This window comes from Scheffersomyces xylosifermentans, assembly GCF_036884685.1.
Source record: "Scheffersomyces xylosifermentans strain CBS 12540 chromosome Unknown RJT20scaffold_3, whole genome shotgun sequence".
In the NCBI taxonomy this organism is placed as follows: domain Eukaryota; kingdom Fungi; phylum Ascomycota; class Pichiomycetes; order Serinales; family Debaryomycetaceae; genus Scheffersomyces; species Scheffersomyces xylosifermentans.
The window spans coordinates 1,248,361-1,269,698 of NW_027042941.1; the positions used below are offsets into that span (position 1 = coordinate 1,248,361).

At 38.9% G+C, this 21,338-nt stretch overlaps 11 protein-coding genes across 11 annotated transcripts; 5 read left to right on the top strand and 6 right to left on the bottom strand. All coding sequences in view use genetic code 12, as the record gives it.

Moving 5' to 3' along the window:
- Positions 1-1,082: 1,082 nt before the first annotated feature.
- On the bottom strand, positions 1,083-3,977 carry MTR10 (Mtr10p; the record flags this gene model as incomplete). The annotated part of the gene is made up of 1 exon (XM_064921531.1): positions 1,083-3,977. The coding sequence occupies one exon, from the start codon at positions 3,975-3,977 to the stop codon at positions 1,083-1,085; it is 2,895 nt and encodes a 964-aa protein (XP_064775121.1).
- Positions 3,978-5,721: 1,744 nt separating this feature from the next.
- On the top strand, positions 5,722-6,303 carry GUK1 (guanylate kinase; the record flags this gene model as incomplete). Its single annotated transcript, XM_064919174.1, has 1 exon — positions 5,722-6,303. One exon carries the CDS (start codon positions 5,722-5,724, stop codon positions 6,301-6,303), a length of 582 nt encoding a protein of 193 aa, XP_064775122.1.
- Positions 6,304-6,965: 662 nt separating this feature from the next.
- On the top strand, positions 6,966-7,841 carry RJT20DRAFT_36709 (uncharacterized protein). The gene is made up of 2 exons (XM_064919862.1): positions 6,966-7,209; positions 7,273-7,841. The coding sequence occupies exons 1-2, from the start codon at positions 7,163-7,165 to the stop codon at positions 7,706-7,708; spliced, it is 483 nt and encodes a 160-aa protein (XP_064775123.1). The 5' UTR covers positions 6,966-7,162; the 3' UTR covers positions 7,709-7,841.
- A 122-nt stretch (positions 7,842-7,963) lies between these two features.
- Positions 7,964-9,054, bottom strand: RJT20DRAFT_127182 (uncharacterized protein). The gene has a single exon (XM_064916941.1). It carries the CDS (start codon positions 8,863-8,865, stop codon positions 7,975-7,977), a length of 891 nt encoding a protein of 296 aa, XP_064775124.1. The 5' UTR covers positions 8,866-9,054; the 3' UTR covers positions 7,964-7,974.
- A 515-nt stretch (positions 9,055-9,569) lies between these two features.
- On the bottom strand, positions 9,570-11,855 carry BUD7 (exomer complex subunit; the record flags this gene model as incomplete). Its single annotated transcript, XM_064921497.1, has 2 exons — positions 9,570-10,252; positions 10,337-11,855. The coding sequence occupies 2 exons, from the start codon at positions 11,853-11,855 to the stop codon at positions 9,570-9,572; spliced, it is 2,202 nt and encodes a 733-aa protein (XP_064775125.1).
- An 892-nt stretch (positions 11,856-12,747) lies between these two features.
- On the bottom strand, positions 12,748-14,011 carry RJT20DRAFT_127185 (chromatin modification protein). Its single transcript, XM_064916942.1, has 2 exons — positions 13,614-14,011; positions 12,748-13,556 (listed from the first exon to the last, which is right to left on the bottom strand). The coding sequence occupies exons 1-2, from the start codon at positions 13,804-13,806 to the stop codon at positions 13,216-13,218; spliced, it is 534 nt and encodes a 177-aa protein (XP_064775126.1). The 5' UTR covers positions 13,807-14,011; the 3' UTR covers positions 12,748-13,215.
- A 103-nt stretch (positions 14,012-14,114) lies between these two features.
- Positions 14,115-15,574, top strand: RJT20DRAFT_127186 (thiamine diphosphokinase). The gene has a single exon (XM_064916943.1). The coding sequence runs from the start codon at positions 14,565-14,567 to the stop codon at positions 15,519-15,521; it is 957 nt and encodes a 318-aa protein (XP_064775127.1). The 5' UTR covers positions 14,115-14,564; the 3' UTR covers positions 15,522-15,574.
- A 125-nt stretch (positions 15,575-15,699) lies between these two features.
- On the top strand, positions 15,700-16,423 carry RJT20DRAFT_127187 (mitochondrial 37S ribosomal protein mS38). The gene has a single exon (XM_064916944.1). The coding sequence runs from the start codon at positions 15,766-15,768 to the stop codon at positions 16,135-16,137; it is 372 nt and encodes a 123-aa protein (XP_064775128.1). The 5' UTR covers positions 15,700-15,765; the 3' UTR covers positions 16,138-16,423.
- On the top strand, positions 16,424-17,362 carry HAM1 (nucleoside triphosphate pyrophosphohydrolase). The gene has a single exon (XM_064916945.1). It carries the CDS (start codon positions 16,668-16,670, stop codon positions 17,250-17,252), a length of 585 nt encoding a protein of 194 aa, XP_064775129.1. The 5' UTR covers positions 16,424-16,667; the 3' UTR covers positions 17,253-17,362.
- Positions 17,363-18,770, bottom strand: RJT20DRAFT_127189 (uncharacterized protein). The gene has a single exon (XM_064916946.1). The coding sequence runs from the start codon at positions 18,275-18,277 to the stop codon at positions 17,654-17,656; it is 624 nt and encodes a 207-aa protein (XP_064775130.1). The 5' UTR covers positions 18,278-18,770; the 3' UTR covers positions 17,363-17,653.
- Positions 18,771-20,468: 1,698 nt separating this feature from the next.
- On the bottom strand, positions 20,469-21,338 carry RJT20DRAFT_36865 (uncharacterized protein). The gene has a single exon (XM_064919864.1). It carries the CDS (start codon positions 21,243-21,245, stop codon positions 20,604-20,606), a length of 642 nt encoding a protein of 213 aa, XP_064775131.1. The 5' UTR covers positions 21,246-21,338; the 3' UTR covers positions 20,469-20,603.

Genomic DNA, 21,338 nt, shown 5'->3' on the forward strand with positions numbered 1-21,338 from the left:
ACAACTATGTGCCGTGATTATTTTTGATCTTCCATTTGATATTACGCTACGTATAATGCACCATGATATGAAGGATTAAGTAAACAGACTGTATCTGCTAGCTGGTGCAGCATATATTGTAATCACAACACCTGCATTAGTTGAGGTGAGAGATATTCCACAGAGCAAATAGTACCACAAGCTCTATGAAATGACTACTTCCGAACACAGTTCCACCATACACATCCCGTTGATAAGCTACCACGCTCTCCCCGCTTAGTCTACTGCAGGCTAAAAGCGCGAACTACTCGCAAAACTTTATTTGGTTACTATGAAAGACGCGAAATTTTGCAGTAAACAGATTTGATACCGTGCCTGACAACACACACATAGAGTTGGGATTGCAATAGATGGCATGCGAATGTGGGAGATTACAGGAATATCCTTGCAATTCGATCTCGTTGAGGAAGGTGTAAGACGCTTAAATGAGACTTTCTCGACTTCGGATAGCTGCGCAATTGGTTTTGATCTTAACTCACAACGCTTGATACTCGATTCTCTAGAAATATTATCTACACAAACTTAATTTTCGCTGGCTGTGTTCCCTGACCGTGTGATGTTGGCTAATATAATATACCACCGGGTACTTGCCATAAACGATTTCGTAGACAAGACTGCTGTGGTTAGTATACTACAGTGCAACGCGGTCCTCTAAATTGATTATTGTTACACATTTGTTATCCAAGTCAGTGTAAAGTGCCGCCCGGTGAATCATCCCTTAGTTTTTGCATTTATTATAGAATCAGCGTTTGGAGGCGGCACAATGTCAAACTAATGGAAGATGAAGTTGATCTTGTGCTATATGGATGAAATTTTCTATTAAAATATTTTCTATAATTATACCTTGGCAACTTTTGAATCTCTTTGCAACATTTAACCGTGAACTTGGCATGTCACGAACTTGTTACTCTATATCTGTCGATATTGTCTAGGCTTCCGGGAATTAACCACTTGGATTCCGTGACGCTTCTTCCATGCTATTATCTATTACAATACTTTTTTTTACACCTCCCTTCTTACTTACATACTCTATACATGCACACTTAAAATTCGGATCTGGGGGTAACATTCTTACGACTGTACCAGTTAACGAAATCCTTGAGCGATGATCTAACTCTCCTATTATCTTTATTAGGTAATGCCACGGAAACCGTCTCAATCAACTTGTTGATTTCTTTCTGGTTTACATTGGGCAATGCCTTAACCACCTCGTTTAACCAACCGATGGCCATGCTGTTATCTGGAACGACAACCAAAATTTTGAGAACCAAATCATTGGTATCCTGTTGAACATCGTTATGGAATTTGAAAATTAATCCATTCAATACTACTCTCAACAACTCTCCTCCGTTGTTGTCAATCATTAAAAACTGTTGAACTGCCTGCCTTGGAACTGACAAGTCGCCTTCATCAAAGAACGAGATTGGAGGATTTGGTAAACCCCACGAAACCAAATCTATGAGGAAATGAATGCATGAGATGATTGGATCGAACTCATTGATCAAGTTTAATGTAAGCAAACTGGACTTCAATGTGGACTTCAACAATTCAAGATTAGGAACTAACTTAACAGGATAAAACATGAGCAAATCATTCATCATGCGGAAAAAGTCTTCAATCACATCAGGAATTGCTCTCACTCCATCTTCGCTAGCATTGAACAAAATCTCAAAGAATAATGAACACTGTTGTAATCCAAATTGAAACACAGCCTCTTGTACTTCTGAGCTACTGTATTCGTCACCATACTCTCTAATCAAGACACCTGAAACCCAAAGATAGCAGCCGAAACGGGACTGCTTGAATCCTTCATGCAAAATATTGGCCAAATCGCCCAAGATGCCGTTCAAGTACGTACTAAATGACTGGATCGCTGCCTTCACTAACTTCAAGATTCTCTCACTTGCTATTAACGATTTGCCAAATTTAGACAATAATTGAGAAACTACTGGCCAAATCTTCTCAATAAATAAATTAGCAACAGGATATTGAGGTTTGTCAAAACTACTACATTTTAAAACTCCAAGGAAGATGGTAATTATCTCCACTTGATCAGCAAGCAAAGTGCTATTAGTATCATTTACTTCTCCACTTGTGAGCAACTGAGTTAAAGTTTGTAAAGTAGGACTGATGAACATCTCTGTAGTTTTGTAAAGGTTTTCCTCCGGAATTTGCTTAATGACATGTCCCAAACCGTCTACCAATTCATAAGTCGAAGACAAATCCAATTGATCTCTGATTTGTCCATACAACAAATACAATTGTTCTAAGTAGTTGACCAATAACTCAGAACAGTCTTGGCAGAAATACATCAAGGCTCGAGATGCTGCTACAATAATATCTTGATTGCCCTTTGTATCTTCCTTGTTGTTGTTAACAATCTCAAAACCTTTAATAATGTAGTTCAACTGAGGTTCTAAGAATTCCGGATTCTTCGACGTCCACTCAGTGTAACGTCCTAAAACCAAAGTTGCGGCATATCTGACCTTAGGGTGTTCTGGAAGTTGCACCAAGAACGACATGATTGTTGGCAAGATGTTCTTTTCTTTCAAGGGAACTTCTTTAGCCATAGCTCTCATTGAAAACAATGGAGCCTCCAAATATTGCCAGTTTGCCGTAGGAGGATTACTCGATAAAATGACTTGAATCTGTTGGAAAGGAATGTTCAATGCAGTTTTTGCTCCTACAACGGCACAGCAATCTTTGAGAACATCACCCATCTCATATCGGAAATCCTTGAACTTATCTTCTTGTTCCTTGTCACCATTGAAAAGGTTGTGATCGTCTGCCGCGATTGGATATGTTAAATGCTTGACTATGACTGAAATGAGATCTGCGTAAATATCAGCAAATTCGGTACGCGATTCCTGGAACTTGGGCATGGTCAACAATTGCTTCAACAAGTACCAGAAGTAGAAGGTATACTTAACCACATCTAAATCCTCGTTATATTTACAAGTTTCGAGGAGGATAGCGACGAGTGGTTTGAAATGCTTGGCGTTCTTCGCAATCAATACGTGCCATGACTCTCCAGCTTCAACGTATAAGCGACTGAGACCCTCGAATGTCTCAGGATCTTCCAACCGATCAGGGTTGGCATGCATGAAGTTGTTTAACTCAAGGATTTGTTTGTATAATGCGTCGATCAACTCGTAGTTGTCGATATCACGCGTCTCTCTGATGATAGTACAAAGACATTCTATTGATTTATCGAAAGTGTCCTCTTTAGCTAAACTCTGGAATATGAGCGAGGTGAGAGAGTTTATCTGAAGAATGCTCTCAATAGGACATTCCTTAATCCACGAGTTTAAACAATCAAGGATCAAAGAATTGAGGGAAGAATTGTTCGTGCTGTTGTTGTCAGTCAAATTCTTTAGAATAACCAAGACTTGCTCTACATTATTAGTGATAAGTTCCTGTGTTCTCTTATTGAACTCTTCATCTGTTAATGACGTTTTCTTGACATCAGATAATTCCTCTGGTAAAATTTTCAAGACATCTAACAAGCATGGCAAAAGGTTTTGATCTGACGATAATTTCGTGATCACCTCCTCTATAGCATTTGTCCAAGACAAAAACTGTAATGCAAGTTGAGACAATGAAATTGCCAACTGGGTTCTTATTAAACGCTGATTGTTAGCAGGGTATTTGATGAGGAGATTGATGATGCTATCTTTTAAAGTTGGGTAGTTGTTCTCAGGCAACTGAGATAGATCGTACGTTACTTTCGATCTTAACGTCTGAGCTGCAAAAAGCTTAAACTGAATGCTATCTATCTGGTCGTCGTCAAGAATAGTATGGACCACCTGCCATGCTTCTTGCGACTTCTGGAACGATTCAAGAAAGCGTGTTGCATTCATCTTATCTGATTCCACTGCATTTGAATACATAGTATCCAAAGCATGCTTAAGTTTCTCCAAAGTCTGCGAGGACGACATGGCTGAAAAATTCAGAATCGTGGTATAGACAAAGAAGCAAACGTTCACAAGAACAGTTTGTTTTAGTGGATAACGCCGTTAATAAAGAACTTCAATATTTGATTCAACTGATTTTTGAAGATTTGGTTTATTGAAAAAAACCAAAAAGCATGAATGTATATGTGGTTAACGCACGACTAAATCTTGTTTGTCATCCATCGCACGACCAGTGAAGACTATGGGTAGAGATGAAGAAGGAGTTGGTGGGTGTAGTTGGTGGTGTAAGTTGAATAGACCATGGGGATGTTGATACCTGTACTAGAGTTATTCGGTACCAGGGCTAAAATTGAGTTGGATTTTCAAGCAGTTGTAATGAATGGGGAGTATTCTATTAGACGATGAGCAGAGTAGGTATGGGTGCAAAATGGCAAGTAGAAATGAAATTTGGGTGCAATTTGAAATTTTTGTAGCTAGACAGATTAGACAGATAACCTAATGAATTGAGAAGTTCATATTATGGGGAGCTGAACAAGAAGGAACAAAGCCTAATGCACAACTGTTCTCATTCCGAGGAACTGCCCTCATAAATCAAATGGTTGAGAGAATCACTGGGTCTGTTCACAGTGATCATCCTAAATCATGTGACCTCTTCGTCAATCAGACGCAGCTCGTTTGAGAAAGAAAGCGTACCTGAACAATTTAGCCTCGAGATCTATTGCTTTAGGTAGTGTCTGTTGGATTGACTAGTGTTGCACGTTGTCTATATCTTTGGATAGGAGGGTTTTACTGGTGTGGCTATTTTGAAGATCTCAGACACGTAAATAGTCATGAGCGGAACCGTGGAACCGTATTCGTCATTCTACAATATTTCTATAATATTTCTACTATTCACAGAAGATTATCTGAAGTATTGAATCTTACTCTATAAGATCTTGTTCTATGGGTTTCTTTTTCATCTCCTCAATTTGCTCTGTTGTAAATGCATTCAACCTCTCTGATCTTCCCTCATCGACAAATCCACTGAATTCTAGCCAAGAATATCAAACTTTCTATCTCATGTATTCTCCAACCACGCAATAAATTATTACTACTACTCTGCCATTAAGCACTACGGACACAAATAAAAATAAATATATAGCCTCCAAGGAACTTTGTGCTACATTTAGCTTTTTCCGTGACTAGGAACAAAAACTTTACACGCTTCAGAAACCGTAATTGGTTCAATGCTTCATAACCCACGACACGCACAATCAAAAACTGGCTTTTTAACAGTTACCTAACTTAAACTTCTACTCACTAACATCCACATCCACACCCCCACACCCACCCCCACAATCACAATCACTGGCTGCAAAGCAGCTTCTCACAGCAGCTTCTCACACACCTCACTAACCATCCAATAGAACACATACCTACAAAACACCGTACACGCTTCCTGCTCCCACACGCTTTCCATGCACTCTAAATTTATAAACTGTAAACATCGAATAAATTTTTCTTTCTTTTGAAACACGGATTAGGCAGTGAAATATTTACACTCCATACAGTATACGTCAGTTTAAACCACCACGATAGTGAACTCTGTTCTTATTCCTATTCTTTTGTTGGAGTTTCACTATTGTTGTTGCTGAAAGACCCAGTTTGCAAAGCGGCAAATAGCAATTACATTGAAAACAGCACTGTCTTCACCATTCTACTCCCGTTGTTTAGGACATCTTATCGCGCTCTGCTGCCTTTCTTTAGAGCCCATCTTCTTACTCGCACCATGACCACCTCAAAATTGTCCAGACCTATTGTCATCTCCGGCCCTTCTGGTACGGGTAAGTCTACACTCTTGAAGAAGCTCTTCGCAGAGTACCCAGACAAGTTCGGGTTCTCGGTCTCCAACACCACCAGACAGCCAAGAGCTGGTGAGCGTGATGGTATTGATTACCACTTCACCACCGTTGAAGACTTCAAGAAGGCTATCAATGAGAACAGCTTCATTGAATGGGCTCAGTTCTCCGGTAACTACTACGGTACTTCTATCAAAGCCGTCAAGGACGTTGTCGAAACCGGTAAGATTTGTTTGTTGGATATCGATATGCAAGGTGTCAAGTCTGTCAAGAAGACTGACTTAAATGCCAGATACTTGTTTGTTGGTCCACCATCTATTGACACTTTGAGAGAGAGATTGGTCGGTAGAGGTACCGAGACTGAAGAGTCTATTGAGAAGAGAATCTCTGCCGCTTCTGCTGAATTGGAGTACTCCAAGACTGGTGCCCATGACAAAATCATCATCAACGACGATTTGGACAGGGCCTACAAGGAATTCAAGGAGTTCATTTTAGAGGGATCTGACGCTTAAACAAAGTCTACAACTAATGTTGTTCCAAGATCACCCACTTGTTCATAAAGAATAAGTGTAATTGAAAAATGCCCATAAATTGAACATATCCTGAGGGTGAATTCGAAATGAAGGGTGATTGAACAGCTCTGGTGGGACTCGAATTGTACCATTATAAAACTTTAGTCTCATCCACTCCTAGCAGTGTGTTTACTTCTACGTCTTGTCTGTAGGTGTACTTCAGACAGATTACCCATAATAATATAGCATTTACGTGGATATCCTTTTCAATTTCAATGTATGAATATTATCCTAGAACCTTCACAAGTGGACAATCAACATATCAACTATCAGTGTAGAGCCCTGAGTCTAGCTTCTTATTCACTAAGGCTATTCTCTAAGGCTATGGAACCATTGGTTCTTATATGCTGCAATGATTTTTGTAATATACAGGATGTCAAAGAATGTTAATGCGACATTAATGAGTGTCGTCCTTCAGTTAAGGTAGATCAGCCGAAGACAATGCCCCAAGTACTAGTACAAACAATGGTAACAAATACCTCACATCATCGAGCCTTCGTAAGATACGAAGAGTAGAGAGCAACGCGTAACTAACTACCAAGACTCCCAATCCCTAACAATAACCTCCAGAAAACTGTATATATTTATATATATATATATATATATATATATATATACCAACCAATCAACCTAATGATGTCGTAAACAATCGTATTTTATCTGCAAAACCCTAGCACGTGACCATAACCCGCTTGTCTTGTACGATTTACCTTCACGGTATGAAGGGTTAAGAAGTCATAAGACATAAGAGATTCAAGTCGAACAGACTTTAGCTACATCTTCAAATAAAGATCCAAAGATGTCTGCAACGCTTCCATCGTCATTTGACGGCGAAGATGGTGAACGGTAAGTACAGAAAACAACCGCCTTTTCCTGACTCAAGCAATAACTAACATTTTTCACCCTTAGAGAACTTAATGTAATCGAGAAAATGAAGGCTAAATGTCTTCTGCAGCCTATTGTGCCCTTAGGAACTCTTGCCACCGCTGGTGCCATTGGGTTGGCAGCCCGTTCAATGAAACGTGGTGAAAAATTAAAAACTCAAATATATTTCCGTTACAGAATTGGATTCCAATTGATTACGTTGATCGCATTGGTTGCTGGTGGTTTGATGATGCAACAAGAGTCCGTTGAACAGAAGAAAACACGTGAGGACAGGTTGAGGGAGAAGGCCAAGCAAAGAGAAGCCTTATGGATTGAAGAATTGGAGAGAAGAGATGCCATTATTCAAGAACGTAGGAGAAGATTGGAGGAATCCAAAGAAGAATTGAGAAAAATAGCAGCAGAGGGATTCCAAGCGGAAGGAGAAGCAAGGGAACCCAAATCATCGGATTCGAAGAAGTAGTAAAGTAGGCTAGGGCAACTGAAAAGATTTCAATTATTCTCCAAGACTGAAACTGTCTTTATAATGACTACTTAATGCAAAGTTAGAACTGTGGTTTGAGAAGGTTCTATCAGCATAACTCACGCTTACTCCCTATGAATTAATATCCCTCATACATATTCACCATCATTATTTCCTGGTCTTTGTTACCATCATGTACATACTTTCCAAATACTCATCTTCCCAAATACCACATTTATTATCACAATATATACATTTACGTTAACTTATGCAAGCAACTGCTGTATTTCATCAAGTTGCTTGAACCATATTGAAGAATCATTTTCTTCCTCATATTTATCAACTTTAAAATTCTCCGTGGCCCCTATTTCTTCTAGAAGATTCTTGGATAGCACAATAACATTCAATGGGCCACATGATGCAAATAGGAAATCGGCTTTCCATTTATCAAACTGTAAGTTACTGCTCTTGTTCAACTCGCCAGCATCAATGCAAATTTTTATATTGGAATCAATATTTTTAATTGACTCATAGAGTCCTTGAGGTGAATCTCCCAACTCCTTTATTATAATTAAGCGATACACGGAAGATTTTATCTCTGATTCAATCAAGTCAATATCACTACTGCTTACCCATGTGATGCGGTTTGAGTCGAACATCTCTTTCACCGGATCTATATCGTTTTCGTCAATGCTGATGTACAATAATTTGCCTTCATCTGCTTCTACGAGCACATTAGATATTATTACATCTAATCCAGACTCACTAGATATAAGTGCCTCCCCATCATCCTCTTTTTTGTTAATTATCTTGTGAATACTAGTAATTACAGAAGCATAGGCAGTAGTCGACAGTTGAGGCGAGTCAATTGAGAAGGGTATAAAAGTGTTAGGGCTCGACGCCAATACTTTATGTAATCTATTTTCAGAAGCTATAGATAAGCTAACTGGCCGTTGTTGATTCAATCTTTCCTTGGGAAGGGGAGTTTCCAACGCATTTTTCACTAAGCGACAGGCTAATAGATGGAACTTACCGTCATATGCCTTTCTTTCGTGTTTTGGAAGCATAGGAAACTCGAGGGTCATATCTCTCTCATCGTTGTCTTTCAAATGCGAATGGAGCATTGATAATCTTGACAAAGGCGCCGAATTAGACATTTTTTAGTTAATTATCTATTGGGTCAATTAGGCTGCTAAAAATTTTGCAAGATATTAAATTAATGATTCGATTTACTACAACTTATGAACTGCCAGCACAAAATAAATGTGACATGAATAACTTCAATTTGAATACATTCCTCTCGAGCCCTTCGAACTTTGATCTACTCAGTAATATCCACTTCCCCTCTAATGAATGAGTGGTGGCTGTTAATGTTATACCCTTAAACTTTGTATAGAAGTAGGAATTCACCATGACACGTGATCGGCTACATTTTGACATGTCAAGCTTGAAAGAAAATTGACATACGCGAGAGATTCACGACACTCTTTCCTGATAAGCTAATATGGCAATTTGCAATTTGCACAATTTGGCAACAGTATACGGTCCACTCTGACCGTCAAAATGGCTTGACAGGGAGAATGTAGTATGCAATTGTAACTTTGAGAGTTGAAAGATAATTGTGGCCTCGGACTTTTAGTGTAGAGATGTTATATTACAATGGAACGATCTTATGAAGGCTTCGTGATGTAACTCTACGATGGCCCTTCAGATCTTCATAAGAGTTACTCTTAATTCATAGTACGAAACTCGAAGTTATATATATTAAAATCTGGAAGAGGGTCTCTATCAGTCCTCTCGTAATCTTTTATCTGAAGCTACGAACACTCCGTGTTATTTTCGGTATTAATGGTACTATAACTTAGTTATCTGTTCCGTTGAGGTTGTATTCCTTGAAAAATGAGTAGTAGTCATCCATCATGTCTGTTATACCATGGTTTCCTGTAGTCTCAGTTGTGGATGTCGAGGAAATTCCAGTAACATTGGTGGAGTACAATGCCTGCACTAACGATTGGATCTTGATAAGACCTTCCTTTGCCACGATATCACTTAAGGCGTTTATCAACGATGGAGAAAAATCAGAGTACCACCTGTGATTCCATACAAGCAATTTAATACTGCTTTCTAAGATACGCTCGTTTAATTGGTTGAGCTTCTTGGTGAAGTTAGGTGTGTAAGACGAGTTCTGGACGTCCGAAGAACCCGAATTTACCAATATTCTGGATCTTTCCATTTGATAGTACTTCAACATCTCCCTTTGTGATTTTGCTGAGAAACGACCACTCAATGCGTTTGCAAAAGCGACAGAACCTTCTTTGTAATGTTTCAATCTGTATGCAATTGATCCTAAGATTTCCCATTCTAATGTGGTCTTTTTATACTCCATTTGTTGGGCTTGAAAGTGAAGTGATTCAGCTTGCCACATCGTGTAGGCACGCAAATCCTCGTACAATAACATGAACAAGTTGTCCAACCATCTCTCGCATAATCTTTTCCTCTTAAATTCATCTTCAAATCTCTCGCTCGACTCCGATGTAACTTCAACTACTGGTGGAGCAACCGCCTCAATTGGTGCAGGAGCTGATTCAACAATTGCATCTACTGGTGTTTCTCCATCTTCTGAAGAACCATCATCCTTTTTGGGGGACTTGATTCCTATTGTGGAGGAAGCATCGGCCTCACTATTTGCTCCGCTGATACTGGTGTCGGGGTTCAAAGCTGTTGATTCTCCATTCAATGTAGAGTTTGCTGAATTCTTTCTGCCGTGACCATTACTTGTGCTGTTTCTATCCTTACGGTACTCTTCCTCCATAACAAAGACCTTGGCACGGTACTTTAAAAGTGTTTCCCACCCAGTTTTGACAACAACGTCAGTCAAGAGGTCATAGGCTTTGGCGAACGTGGATTTCAAATTTGCAGCAGGCAAGTTGGCTAGTTGGGGATCTAAATTCCTTTGCTCATATGCAACTTCATTGCTTTGCAAGTTGGTCACTTCATCCAACGTAACATCTACAGGGGAAGGCAAGTGCAAATCTTCGTTACCTCCTCTTAATGGCACGACTCTTCTCAATGTATACCTCTCCTTATGTGAGTTCATAGGACAGGAATTTAATGTTAATAAGGCATTCTCAAAGTCTCCTAATTTGGTATACACTTTCACCAACATAGACCAAGTCTTGAAATCAGATGGAGACAGTTTGACTGCCTGTTTAGCCAATTCCAAGGCCAAGTCGTTACGCTTCTTATCCATGCAAAATTGAGCCTGTAACAATAACAAGTCAGCGTCACGTTTGTCGCGTAAAATACCTTCGTTCATGGTATTCACGGCCTTAATCTCTTCGTCTTTCAATAATAAGACTTGGGCAATCAAAGAAATCACACTTGGCTCATTTTCCTCTAATCTTTTTAAGATCTCAAGTGCTTTATCGTATGATTGAGTCAATTGGACACATTTTATGAAACCATCGACTAAATAGTTCGATATTAAGGTTGGCTGAGGAATTTCGACCCCACAACCCAATTTTGGTCCCTCATAGAAGAATTTTTCAAATCCTTCAAGGAATGAATTCAACACCTCTTTGGTTCCGTCATTGAAAGGATTCAATTTACGAACTTCTACTAATCCTCCGACCTTATTGTTTTCATCATCATCTGAATCGAGTAAGGATCTAATAATAGAACTGATGAAAGTCTCAGCCCACAATTTGTCTAACTCGTCATTAGAGATCTTATCGTGGATCAATTTTCCATCACTGTTAACTACAGAACACTCGAACTTTCCTGGAATGTGAACAGTAACTCTCATATCAACTTTTGAAAACGCGTTGTATGTACAATAGGTCATTTGTGGTACCTTCCAGTGTTTCTTTTCACCAAACCAATATTGAGACTTTGATCCCATGAGAGTGGCTAGACCCTGCAATTGAGCCGCTATGGAGGCCGAATTCGATGTATCGATACCGGTGAAGTACAAGAAGGTTCCGATTTCTGTTCCTTTTTTTGAAGTGATTGAATGCTTGTAGATATTGCACAAATCAGCCGGTCCCAAATCTACGAATGAGTGTAAACGGCCAGTTCTTTCAATCAACGACGACCCGAGGTACTCCTCTTTGGCCTCGGGGATGGACGCCATAGTCGGGGGCAACATTGTGGGAGTGGTTCTGGAGCAATTGGCGGGGTTTTGGGGCACAATTGAGATAAATTTGTATCGATGACTAGACGACGACGAAGAACCACCGTGATCTGTTGAGTTTATTACGCTGTTATTTATTGTTGATAATGGAGGCAGTGGTGTTACACAAAACGGAGGGTCAAAAAGGAGCGGTGGTTTTGTGTCAAATATGTCGTGGGGCGGAGACGGAGTTTTGATAGGGAGAGAGAGTAGAGGGAGGGTAGTGAGAGTAGAGTGAGTGAGTGAGTGAGAATAGATAGAGAATGGAATAGGAAGGGAGAGTGTTGTTTATGATAAATGTAGTTTGGAGTGATATAAATGGAGGAGTAGAGATTAAAGGCTAATTTGGTATGAATTCAGTTCAAGATCTCCTCTGCTGTTAGGTGTGTGTGTGTGTGTGTGTGTGTGTTGAGGTGTGAATGGTTGAGATCTGATGTGTGAGGAGCGGTAGTGTCTCTTGTTAACGAGGAGATCTGCTTTTAATGTATGGTGGTTGTTTGTGTGGTAGCATATGGTAGCGTTGGGTGAGATCTTTCATTTGGTGTATGAGTATGTAAAGCTCTTAACTATGGAGGGTTGTTAACTATGGAGAGTTGTTAACTATGGTTGTTATGGATAATATCTATTTTGATTTGTTAACTATTGTGATTTGTTAACTATGGTGAGTTGCTAACTATGGTGAGTTGTTAACTATGGTGAGTTGTTATATATGGTGAGTTCTTAACAGTGTCCCTTTGAAGCATGAATACTGGCTGCATTCCAGTACTTCTAAGGTGATCTTTTATCTCCCAGCGATGTAGGTATGATATTGTTAGTAATGGGCTACATGTTCGAAGGGAAGCGAAGAATAATATGTATGTTATTACAGAATATGTCGTATTTGTAAAAAGATAAAATATACAAAGTAGTTTATGCTGTATTATAGAAAATTTCAATGTTTTTTATTAGACTCTGTTTCCTGACGGTATTCTTCAAAGCAACGAAGATCTATACAAGGGCCTTAGTATTAGGTGAAGAAGTTTAAAACAATACACAACTGCACTTAGGTTGTGTTAAGATGATGATTTCATTGTTTGTCTGTTGCAAGTATGATCGCCGATAACGATGAATCGCCTAACGGACGATGACAACTGCAATGAAACATAGACATCCTTGATTTCAAAGACTGAATTCTTTGACAATACCATCCTCCAGCAAAATAAAATAAAAATGGTCAACCTTCCCCTAATTGAAGCCCTATTGCTCCCAGCTTTCTACATATCCTCCAACTTTAAGTGATGCATTCAAACAATTTGATTTCTAGATAATGTACATGTGGTTGATGAATTGCTCTCCATTATGACGACTTCTGCTTTTTCTTCTCTTGTTCATCTCCTTCAGGCTCGTCGTCGATGTTATCCCAATCTCTAGCTGTCAAACAATACTTCTCTGGTGGTAAGTTCAACCCCCATTTTGGAATCACTGGCGGCAAACTCTTGGAGTTTCTTTCCTCGGCCAATTCCAACAACAACTCTTTAGGAGGCGTGGGTTTAAATTGATAATTCGTACGTGCTGCTATTGCTAATCTGATATCGTCTGTATTCACTGTCGAGTTGGCAGTGGTATTGAGGTTAGTGTTCATGGGTTTGGCATGGTCACTGTAAATAATAGCATCTTTCAACACAGATTTCGTGTATCCTTAAACAAAATGGTTAGTATCACTTTCTTAATATCACAAATACCAGTTCTACTTACTATGTGCAAAGTCCATCAATTGTAATGGAACATGGTCTTGGTAATTTTGGATACCTTGAGTAGCAAATATCAAATGCAACAATCTTACATCTCTTGGAACTACACTTGTTTGAGTTTGAGCTGAATTTGCTCCATCTGTATTCGTTGCATTGGAACCTGTTCCATTTGCTTGTTGGGGTGTTGTCGTACTCATTGTGAGATTTTACTTTATTATACTTATCACCTGGGTCTTATAATTTATGTTCTATGAGAGATATATCCAATGGGTTGATGCAAAAGCTATTTCCAATGACAAAAACTTCGAAAAAACGCCAACTCCATATAATTATGGTTCCTTGGATGGAGTAAAGAACTTTCAATACATAAAATATTGGTCCCACTAATGACTAAACAATACCTTACTCTCTTACCCTTCAGAAAGAACACTAACAAAACGCTTCCACTTTTGGAATTTGACATTTTCGATTTTCGCACGAAGAAGGCTCTATTGGTAGCGCTGTATTTGGCAATCCTTAACTATGGCGGATAGATCGGAAATTTTGAGAGAGCTTCCAGTAAGATGGTTATCAGTTGATGGTGTTCTTTAGTGGTAGTTCTCGTGAAAATAGGGATTGAAGGTCTAGAATAAAGGTCTTGAGTATTTTTGAAGTGTTTTTATTATATTGAGAAGATTTTGAGGACTCTGGTTGTGCCAATAAGCCGTTTTATAGTATATTTAATTGATAGATTTCAATATTGAAATATCAATTGATACTACGGAAAGCAACTATCTGAAATAACAGATCAATAGCAAATTGAATTTTAGGAGGTAATTGGTCAATTGGTTTACTTACGTATCCAGATTTACTTCACTGGAGCCAATTAAGAATCGATCAAGTTTGCTGCTCCTATAAAGGTGACATTATTCATATAGACCTAAATTGAAATTTTCATAGTTTGCTACAACTAAACATGCTGAAACAGGAAAAACTTCAGTCAGAAGTGGTCGAGCGTCCAGACGACATGGAAGTGGAACCACCGACTGAACCACACACGCATATTCAACCATTTGAATTCTTGAAGATAGATGACAATGTTGAGGAGCGTACTGCTTTAATGATCCTCAACCAATCCCTTCATGGATTAAACCTAAGAGCACTTTGGAAAAGGACTAACATACATATCTGTGCTGATGGTGGAGCGAACCAGCTTTTTGACTACTTTCAGGATAAGACAAATGAGAGTTCTACAGCTCTTCGAGAACAGTATATTCCCAACTACATTGTTGGAGACTTTGATTCTTTAAGAGATGATGTTCGTCTGTATTATGAAATCAGGGGAACTCGAGTTATTGAGCAGACGTCTCAATATTCCACGGATTTCATGAAAGCTATGTCTACAATTCAGTTACACTTCCATAGTGATACACTGAGGAAACATTTGCGAGAAGGAGAAATCAACAACAATAATGGTATCGATGTATACTTAGACACTATTAAGATAGTTCCAAGTGAACAATCAGATATTAAGATCTACATTCTCAGTGGAATAGGCGGTAGATTTGACCAAACTATCCATTCTATTAGTCAGTTATACCAGCTCAACAGTTCCCACAGCCATTTGCAACTATTCTTCTTAACCAAAGATGATCTCATATTCTTGCTCAAAAAGGGAAAAAACTACATTTCGTACCCAGCAAAATCCAGCTTTCATCATGCACGCAAAGTTCCCGTCTGTGGTTTGCTTCCTTTAGGAAATTCTACAATAATGCTTTCTAGTTATGGGCTAAAATACGATGTCTCTAATTGGGAGAGTCGCATAGCAGGGAATGTCAGCTCCAGCAATGGATTGAGTGGAATTAACGGAGTCATCGTGGACTCATCCGACCCCATAGTGATGAATATCGAAATCAACTTGGAATTATCATAACTGTATAAATACTATAGACATACATAGAGAATACTAATAGAGAGACGTACACCATATCATAGAACACCTTTAAAGAAAGTCACGTGGTCCATTTTTGCACAGAGAAAAAGTGAAAAATCGACTTCTGAAAAAAATCGTTTGAGTGGACAAATAGAAGCTTTGAAATGGAAGTAGAGAAGAATTAGAGACGGCAATAGTTTGTAGTAAGTTTCGCTTTCTTATTATAGAAGATTGAGGTAAGATAATGTTTAGGCCTTCAATCATATTTAGAGCTTTCCTAAAGATGGGATCAGCCAGACACTTGTCTTCTGTTGTGAGACCTACTTTCTCCAACTCATTTGCATTCTCAAGACTTACAAGTCAACAGCCACAAAGCATACTAGCATCCGTAGCATCCATAAATAATAGCATTATCGGCCATAATATACCTGAAATAAGTCCTGTCAGAACTCAGTTTGAAATAATCGAGCCAGAAAATGCTCTTGACACTGATCAAGACAACACCATATACATGGATTCTGTTTTAAGAAAGAGAAGATTGAAGATGAAGAAGCACAAGTTGAGAAAGAGAAGAAGAGAGCAAAGATCTTTGAAGAAGAGATTAGGTAAGTTGTAATCTAGCTTGCTTTACTTATGGTGTTTTTGGAAAGAGAATGAATGCAACTATTTGAGAGGATCATATCTCAATGAATCAGCCCATGAGGTCATCTTGTTAACAACTCTTGAATTTACAAATAAACACCTTTGAAGCGGTCTGTGATTCTCCATACTGCGCTTTACTCACTACAGGTCCTCCTTTGGTTTTATAAATCGTCGAAAGATCGTAAATACTTCTGCTAGTTAATCAACTAGTAGTCATAATATCTGTACATATTTACAACAAATAAAAATCATAGTTCTAAAGGTACAGAATCACAATGATGAAAGATTCTGCAGTTGTAGCTCTATAGACACCTATTCACAACTCTTCCCTACTCAAATTCCTACCGCTGGCAATACATGTACATAAACTTTCTCGACACCCCGTATTAGTCATTTTTCACTATCACAGTGAGCCTCAAAATCAAAGAATTCTGAAAGATATAGAAAAGAATAACCTTTTAACCACTTCTTTTTCTTCGCTGACCACATATTCAAATAAGAGCCATGTCTACGATAACTTTTGTCACAGGAAATGCCAATAAACTTAAGGAAGTAATTGCCATTCTTTCAGGTCCACAATCTGAAGGTGGGGAGTCTAAGGTTGGGAAGTTCACTATTGTGAACCAATCCATCAATCTCGACGAGGTACAGGGAACCATTGATGAGGTCACTATTCATAAGGCCAAGTCTGCTGCTGAGATTCTTGGTGGCCCAGTATTGGTTGAGGACACTTGTTTAGGTTTTAATGCATTCAATAACCTTCCAGGTCCATACATTAAATGGTTCGTGCAATCAGTTGGCTTACAGGGATTAGTTGATATGTTATACAAATTCGAGGATAAGAGTGCTAACGCTATTTGCACTTTCGGATACTGCGAGGGCCCAGGTAAAGAAGTCAAGTTGTTCCAAGGTATCACCAAGGGAAATATCGTAGAAAGCAGAGGACCAACCAACTTTGGTTGGGATTCAGTATTCGAGCCAGAAGGCTTCCAACAAACCTATGCTGAGTTGGACAAGAAAGTGAAGAACAGTATTAGTCACAGATTCAAGGCCTTGGATAAGTTAAGAGACTTCTTAATAAGCCAATAGACTATAGTGAAATTACTCTGAGAAGTCTTTTAGATATTATATTTAGATGGGATCATTATGATGTATTTATGATATATAATAAATAGAATTGTAAAAATGCAATGAACATTCAATATAAAATAGCAAGACCCTTATGTTGGGGAGAAAAGGAAATCAGTCATGAACATATTCGTGTATGCTGGGATAGTATTAGTGAGCCAAAACAATGAACCAGAAGTAAAGTAAACCGAGTAATGTATACATATTGAGGTTTAGCCAATGAAATAATTGCTATGGAATTCAGATGTACTCACCGTCTCGCTTGAAGAGACCGTGAACGGTGGAATCATGGCGGTGGAAAGACAAACTCTAAGATAACTCTATCATGCGGCCTATGTTGGATGCATCCTAACATGGGGATCTTAATTGAAGATTTCTTTAATCTTTCCGAATAAGCCCTTCTTCTTAGCATCCTTCTTTAACTTTTCGCCGTGACTACTTACGGCGTACAAATTAGGAATCTCCGAGTTGGAGCCTTTGCTGCTGTTGGATTTATGTGAAACTACATTGCCGAAGCCGCCTCTTCCAACGGAGAATGACTTGTTGGAAGCAACTGCGTATAAATCAGCCTTTGCCGATGGACCGTCAACATCCTGTAACTTACGTGTTAACTCGGGATCATCGTTGTTGATCATGTTTCCGTAACCACCTCTACCAGTAGAGACTTTTGATGTATGGAGTTGTGGGGTATTGGAGCCTTGTGGCACCAATTTAGGTGAGGGAATCTCGTCGGAGGACTTCATATTTCCTGCACCACCTCTACCTGTGGAGTAGTAGACCTTCTTGTGGTCCTTAGGAGTGCTGGATCCACTATCCTGAGTACGGGACTGTGTCACCTGGAGCGTGGGGAGAGTATTCTTAGATGCTGGGGTCAAACCATTGGAATTTGTTTGCGATAATATGGGCGATATGTGATTGTTGTTGGAGGTGAGGGTTTGTGACGTTTGGATGTTACCTGCACCTCCTCTGCCGGTGGAGTAAGCCATGGTGGTATGGTTTGATGGGGTAGCTGGTGGTGTGACGGGGAACGAACTCGACTAGCGAAGGCTCTATTTTTTATCCAACTCTTTTAAACGAAAACTGCTGCCGGTAGATCAAATCCTAGCAATAGAAAAAACTTGCACACCAGAGAATTCTCTGGTATAATTATACCTCCATCATCCGTAGCTCCACAATTCCTGATATTTTCCCAAATTGGTGTGGTGTGCGGAACAGGAAAAAGAAATTTCTGGACTCATACTTCCATGGCATTTGTATGGAGGGAGGCATTGCATAGATGGCCGTGAGGCAAATTTCTTGTACCTTAAGTGTGCGACAACCGGGAATCTGAAGATTGGATTTTTCTTGGACGGTGGCAGACAGTCAGTGACAATGCGTGAGATTGAGAAAATAGATGAGATTGAGTGGGTGAGACAGTGTAGGTAATTAATTGTCGTGACAGCAAGCACCTGATTACGGAGATATACGAGCGCGGCGGGCGATGTCTTGTGCAGTTTTTATCGAAATTGTGCGGATTTTTGATGCGGTTGGCTGGAAGCAGGCTAATAGATTGGTAGTAGATAACGCACCTCGACAGGTAATATTAATAAAACTCTTATCTCGTGTGTCATGTATGAGAAGGAGTAGCACGATTTGGGGTACGATGCGGGACATCGAAGCATTCGGGAAGGAGTTTCTGAAGAGGCTTGGGAGAATTGGTTCCTGGAGGGGCTTTGTAGTACTGCCGTTTTCTCGTTAGCTGGCATTGCGGTTATGCTGTCGTAACTGGTGTTGCAGCAGTTCCAGTAGGTTATTATTTTTGTTATCATGACGATTGCGATATTAAATTTTTTTATTGTTCACTAACGCTTTATTACTCGAAATTAGTCGAGTTACAGCTCTGATAATAGTTGACTCAATTGACTCACGCCTGGTTTTTGTGATCACCCCGGCCACCAATATCCCTTAAGCACATGGTTCCAATGAACTAATGAAATTAACGTACACCGCTGCCAATTGGGGATACAGTGGTAAATCTCTCATTATTAGGTGCACAATTGATTCACTTGCGTCTTCTATTGGTCCTGATTGCTTTTCCCTTTCTCATTGTAGCGATAAAATAGTTAGAATCTGATGAACTTCACGTTGAAGGATTTGATCTTCTTATCTTATTCCTTCTATACCTCGGATAGTTCAAATTATTCTGGTGTTTAGTTTTTCACTTGTATGTTTTCTTCCCAAGTAATTTCGTCATTGCCATTTTAGACCTGTTAAACTGAAACTTCTTGTTCAGATGCGAAATTTTGCTTTCACTGGGATTGACGCAAGTAGTCCCCGTGGCATATGAATCAAGATATGCCTTCAAGTCGTTAATTATAGGAGATGGAGGGCTTGGCGGTTTCGGCGCTTTGGAAACAGGGATAAACCTGCCTCGTTCTTGTGTCGTGCTTTGCAGCATTGTAGAATTTGAACGGAGTAGCAGAGTATGGGTCACAATAGTTGTACTAGTTGTAGAACGGCTGAGCAAGGTCAATTCGCTTAAGGAGAATCCGAATTCCTCTTCTTGTGGGTCCCTGACATCCAAACTTGTCAAATTCTTATTTTTGGTGTTTCGTGTGAAAAGTGACTGGTCACAATCAAATTTACAGAATCCGCTCCAAAATAGAGAAAAATCACCAATTGCACATTTTAAGCACTTAGATAAAGAGAAACTGCCGCAGCTATGGCAAACGAAAGACATAGTGAAGTAAAATCGTAGTTATGGTACTCAAATGTTGATATTATGTTATAAGATCTTAAGAAAAGCATTTGCAGCATTTTTGCAATCGCCCTTTTTTCTGAGCGTCTTCTCTACAGAGCGTAGTTAAAGTGGTAGTTAAATGGGGTGTACGAGGGAGAATAGTTTAATTAGTATGTCCCAATATTAGAAGTACTTTATAAATGTGATTTTATCTTGGAGAGTAAATGAGAGATGTTTTTTAGGAAAAGAGGAAGAATATGCTGACAAGAACTATATTAGATCAAGACAATATTATGTCTTATACTATGTATCATACTATGTCTCTTTCTTCTTACTAAGATTGATTTTTTCTTTTGCTAAGCTTACTATAGTGATATAGCCTGTTTACTAATACAATTCAAAGTACTCTTCAATTGTAGGATTTCTGAATCATACGTATCTTATATATATAAACTTATGCACATTATTCTCAGTTATTCATTCATATATATAACTTCATTCTTTAATGATATAATATAACGTATACTAAATATCAATATCAAATAAATTTAAAGAATTTGTAAAAAGATGTAATGATATATATAATTTGTCTTCTAGAAGCCCTCTGATGAATCAAACGTGATATCATCATCATTACGTGGAAGAGAAGACTGAACGGCGCCACTTTCTAAAGAGAAAATTATGGTGCTTAACAATGTGCTCTGCTTGAAATTGACTAAATTGAGCTGATGGTTCTTCTCCGTAAGAGCCCTAACTAGTTTGTTATAGGCTAATAGTAACTTGAAGTAATTGACTTCCATCGGGTCACTTGAATCAAGCTTTATCCCAGGAATGGGAATAGAGCTAATTGTGCAAAGCAGGCGTAATTTCTGCAATTTGCTTATAATAGCATGAACATCGTTATTCGTACTTGCTGTTTCGTAGACTTCTCTGAGATCTCTAATCGTGTGATCTATTGGCGTCAATTCATTATCTTCAGTATTGAGTTTCTCTTGAAGAAGTTTCAGTAATTCATGGTCAAGATCATCATTCCAAGAATTTACCACTGGTGTTGACCTGCCTGTTGAACTAGATTTGTATTGCTGAATTATTGGCTTTCGCTTGATAGGAGATACAAAATGGTCACTGGCGATTTCATTTTCCTTATTGCTCTCTAATTGCTGGGAATTATGTTGCAATGTCAGTCTCTTTTCAGGCTCGCTGAACAAGTCGAACAAACCAGCTTCTGTTGTCATACTGAATATTTCAGAAACAACACAACTGGCCAATCGAGATATAGGTACTCTGTGGCACAATGCTTCTTAAAGTGATAATAATTATAAATTAGA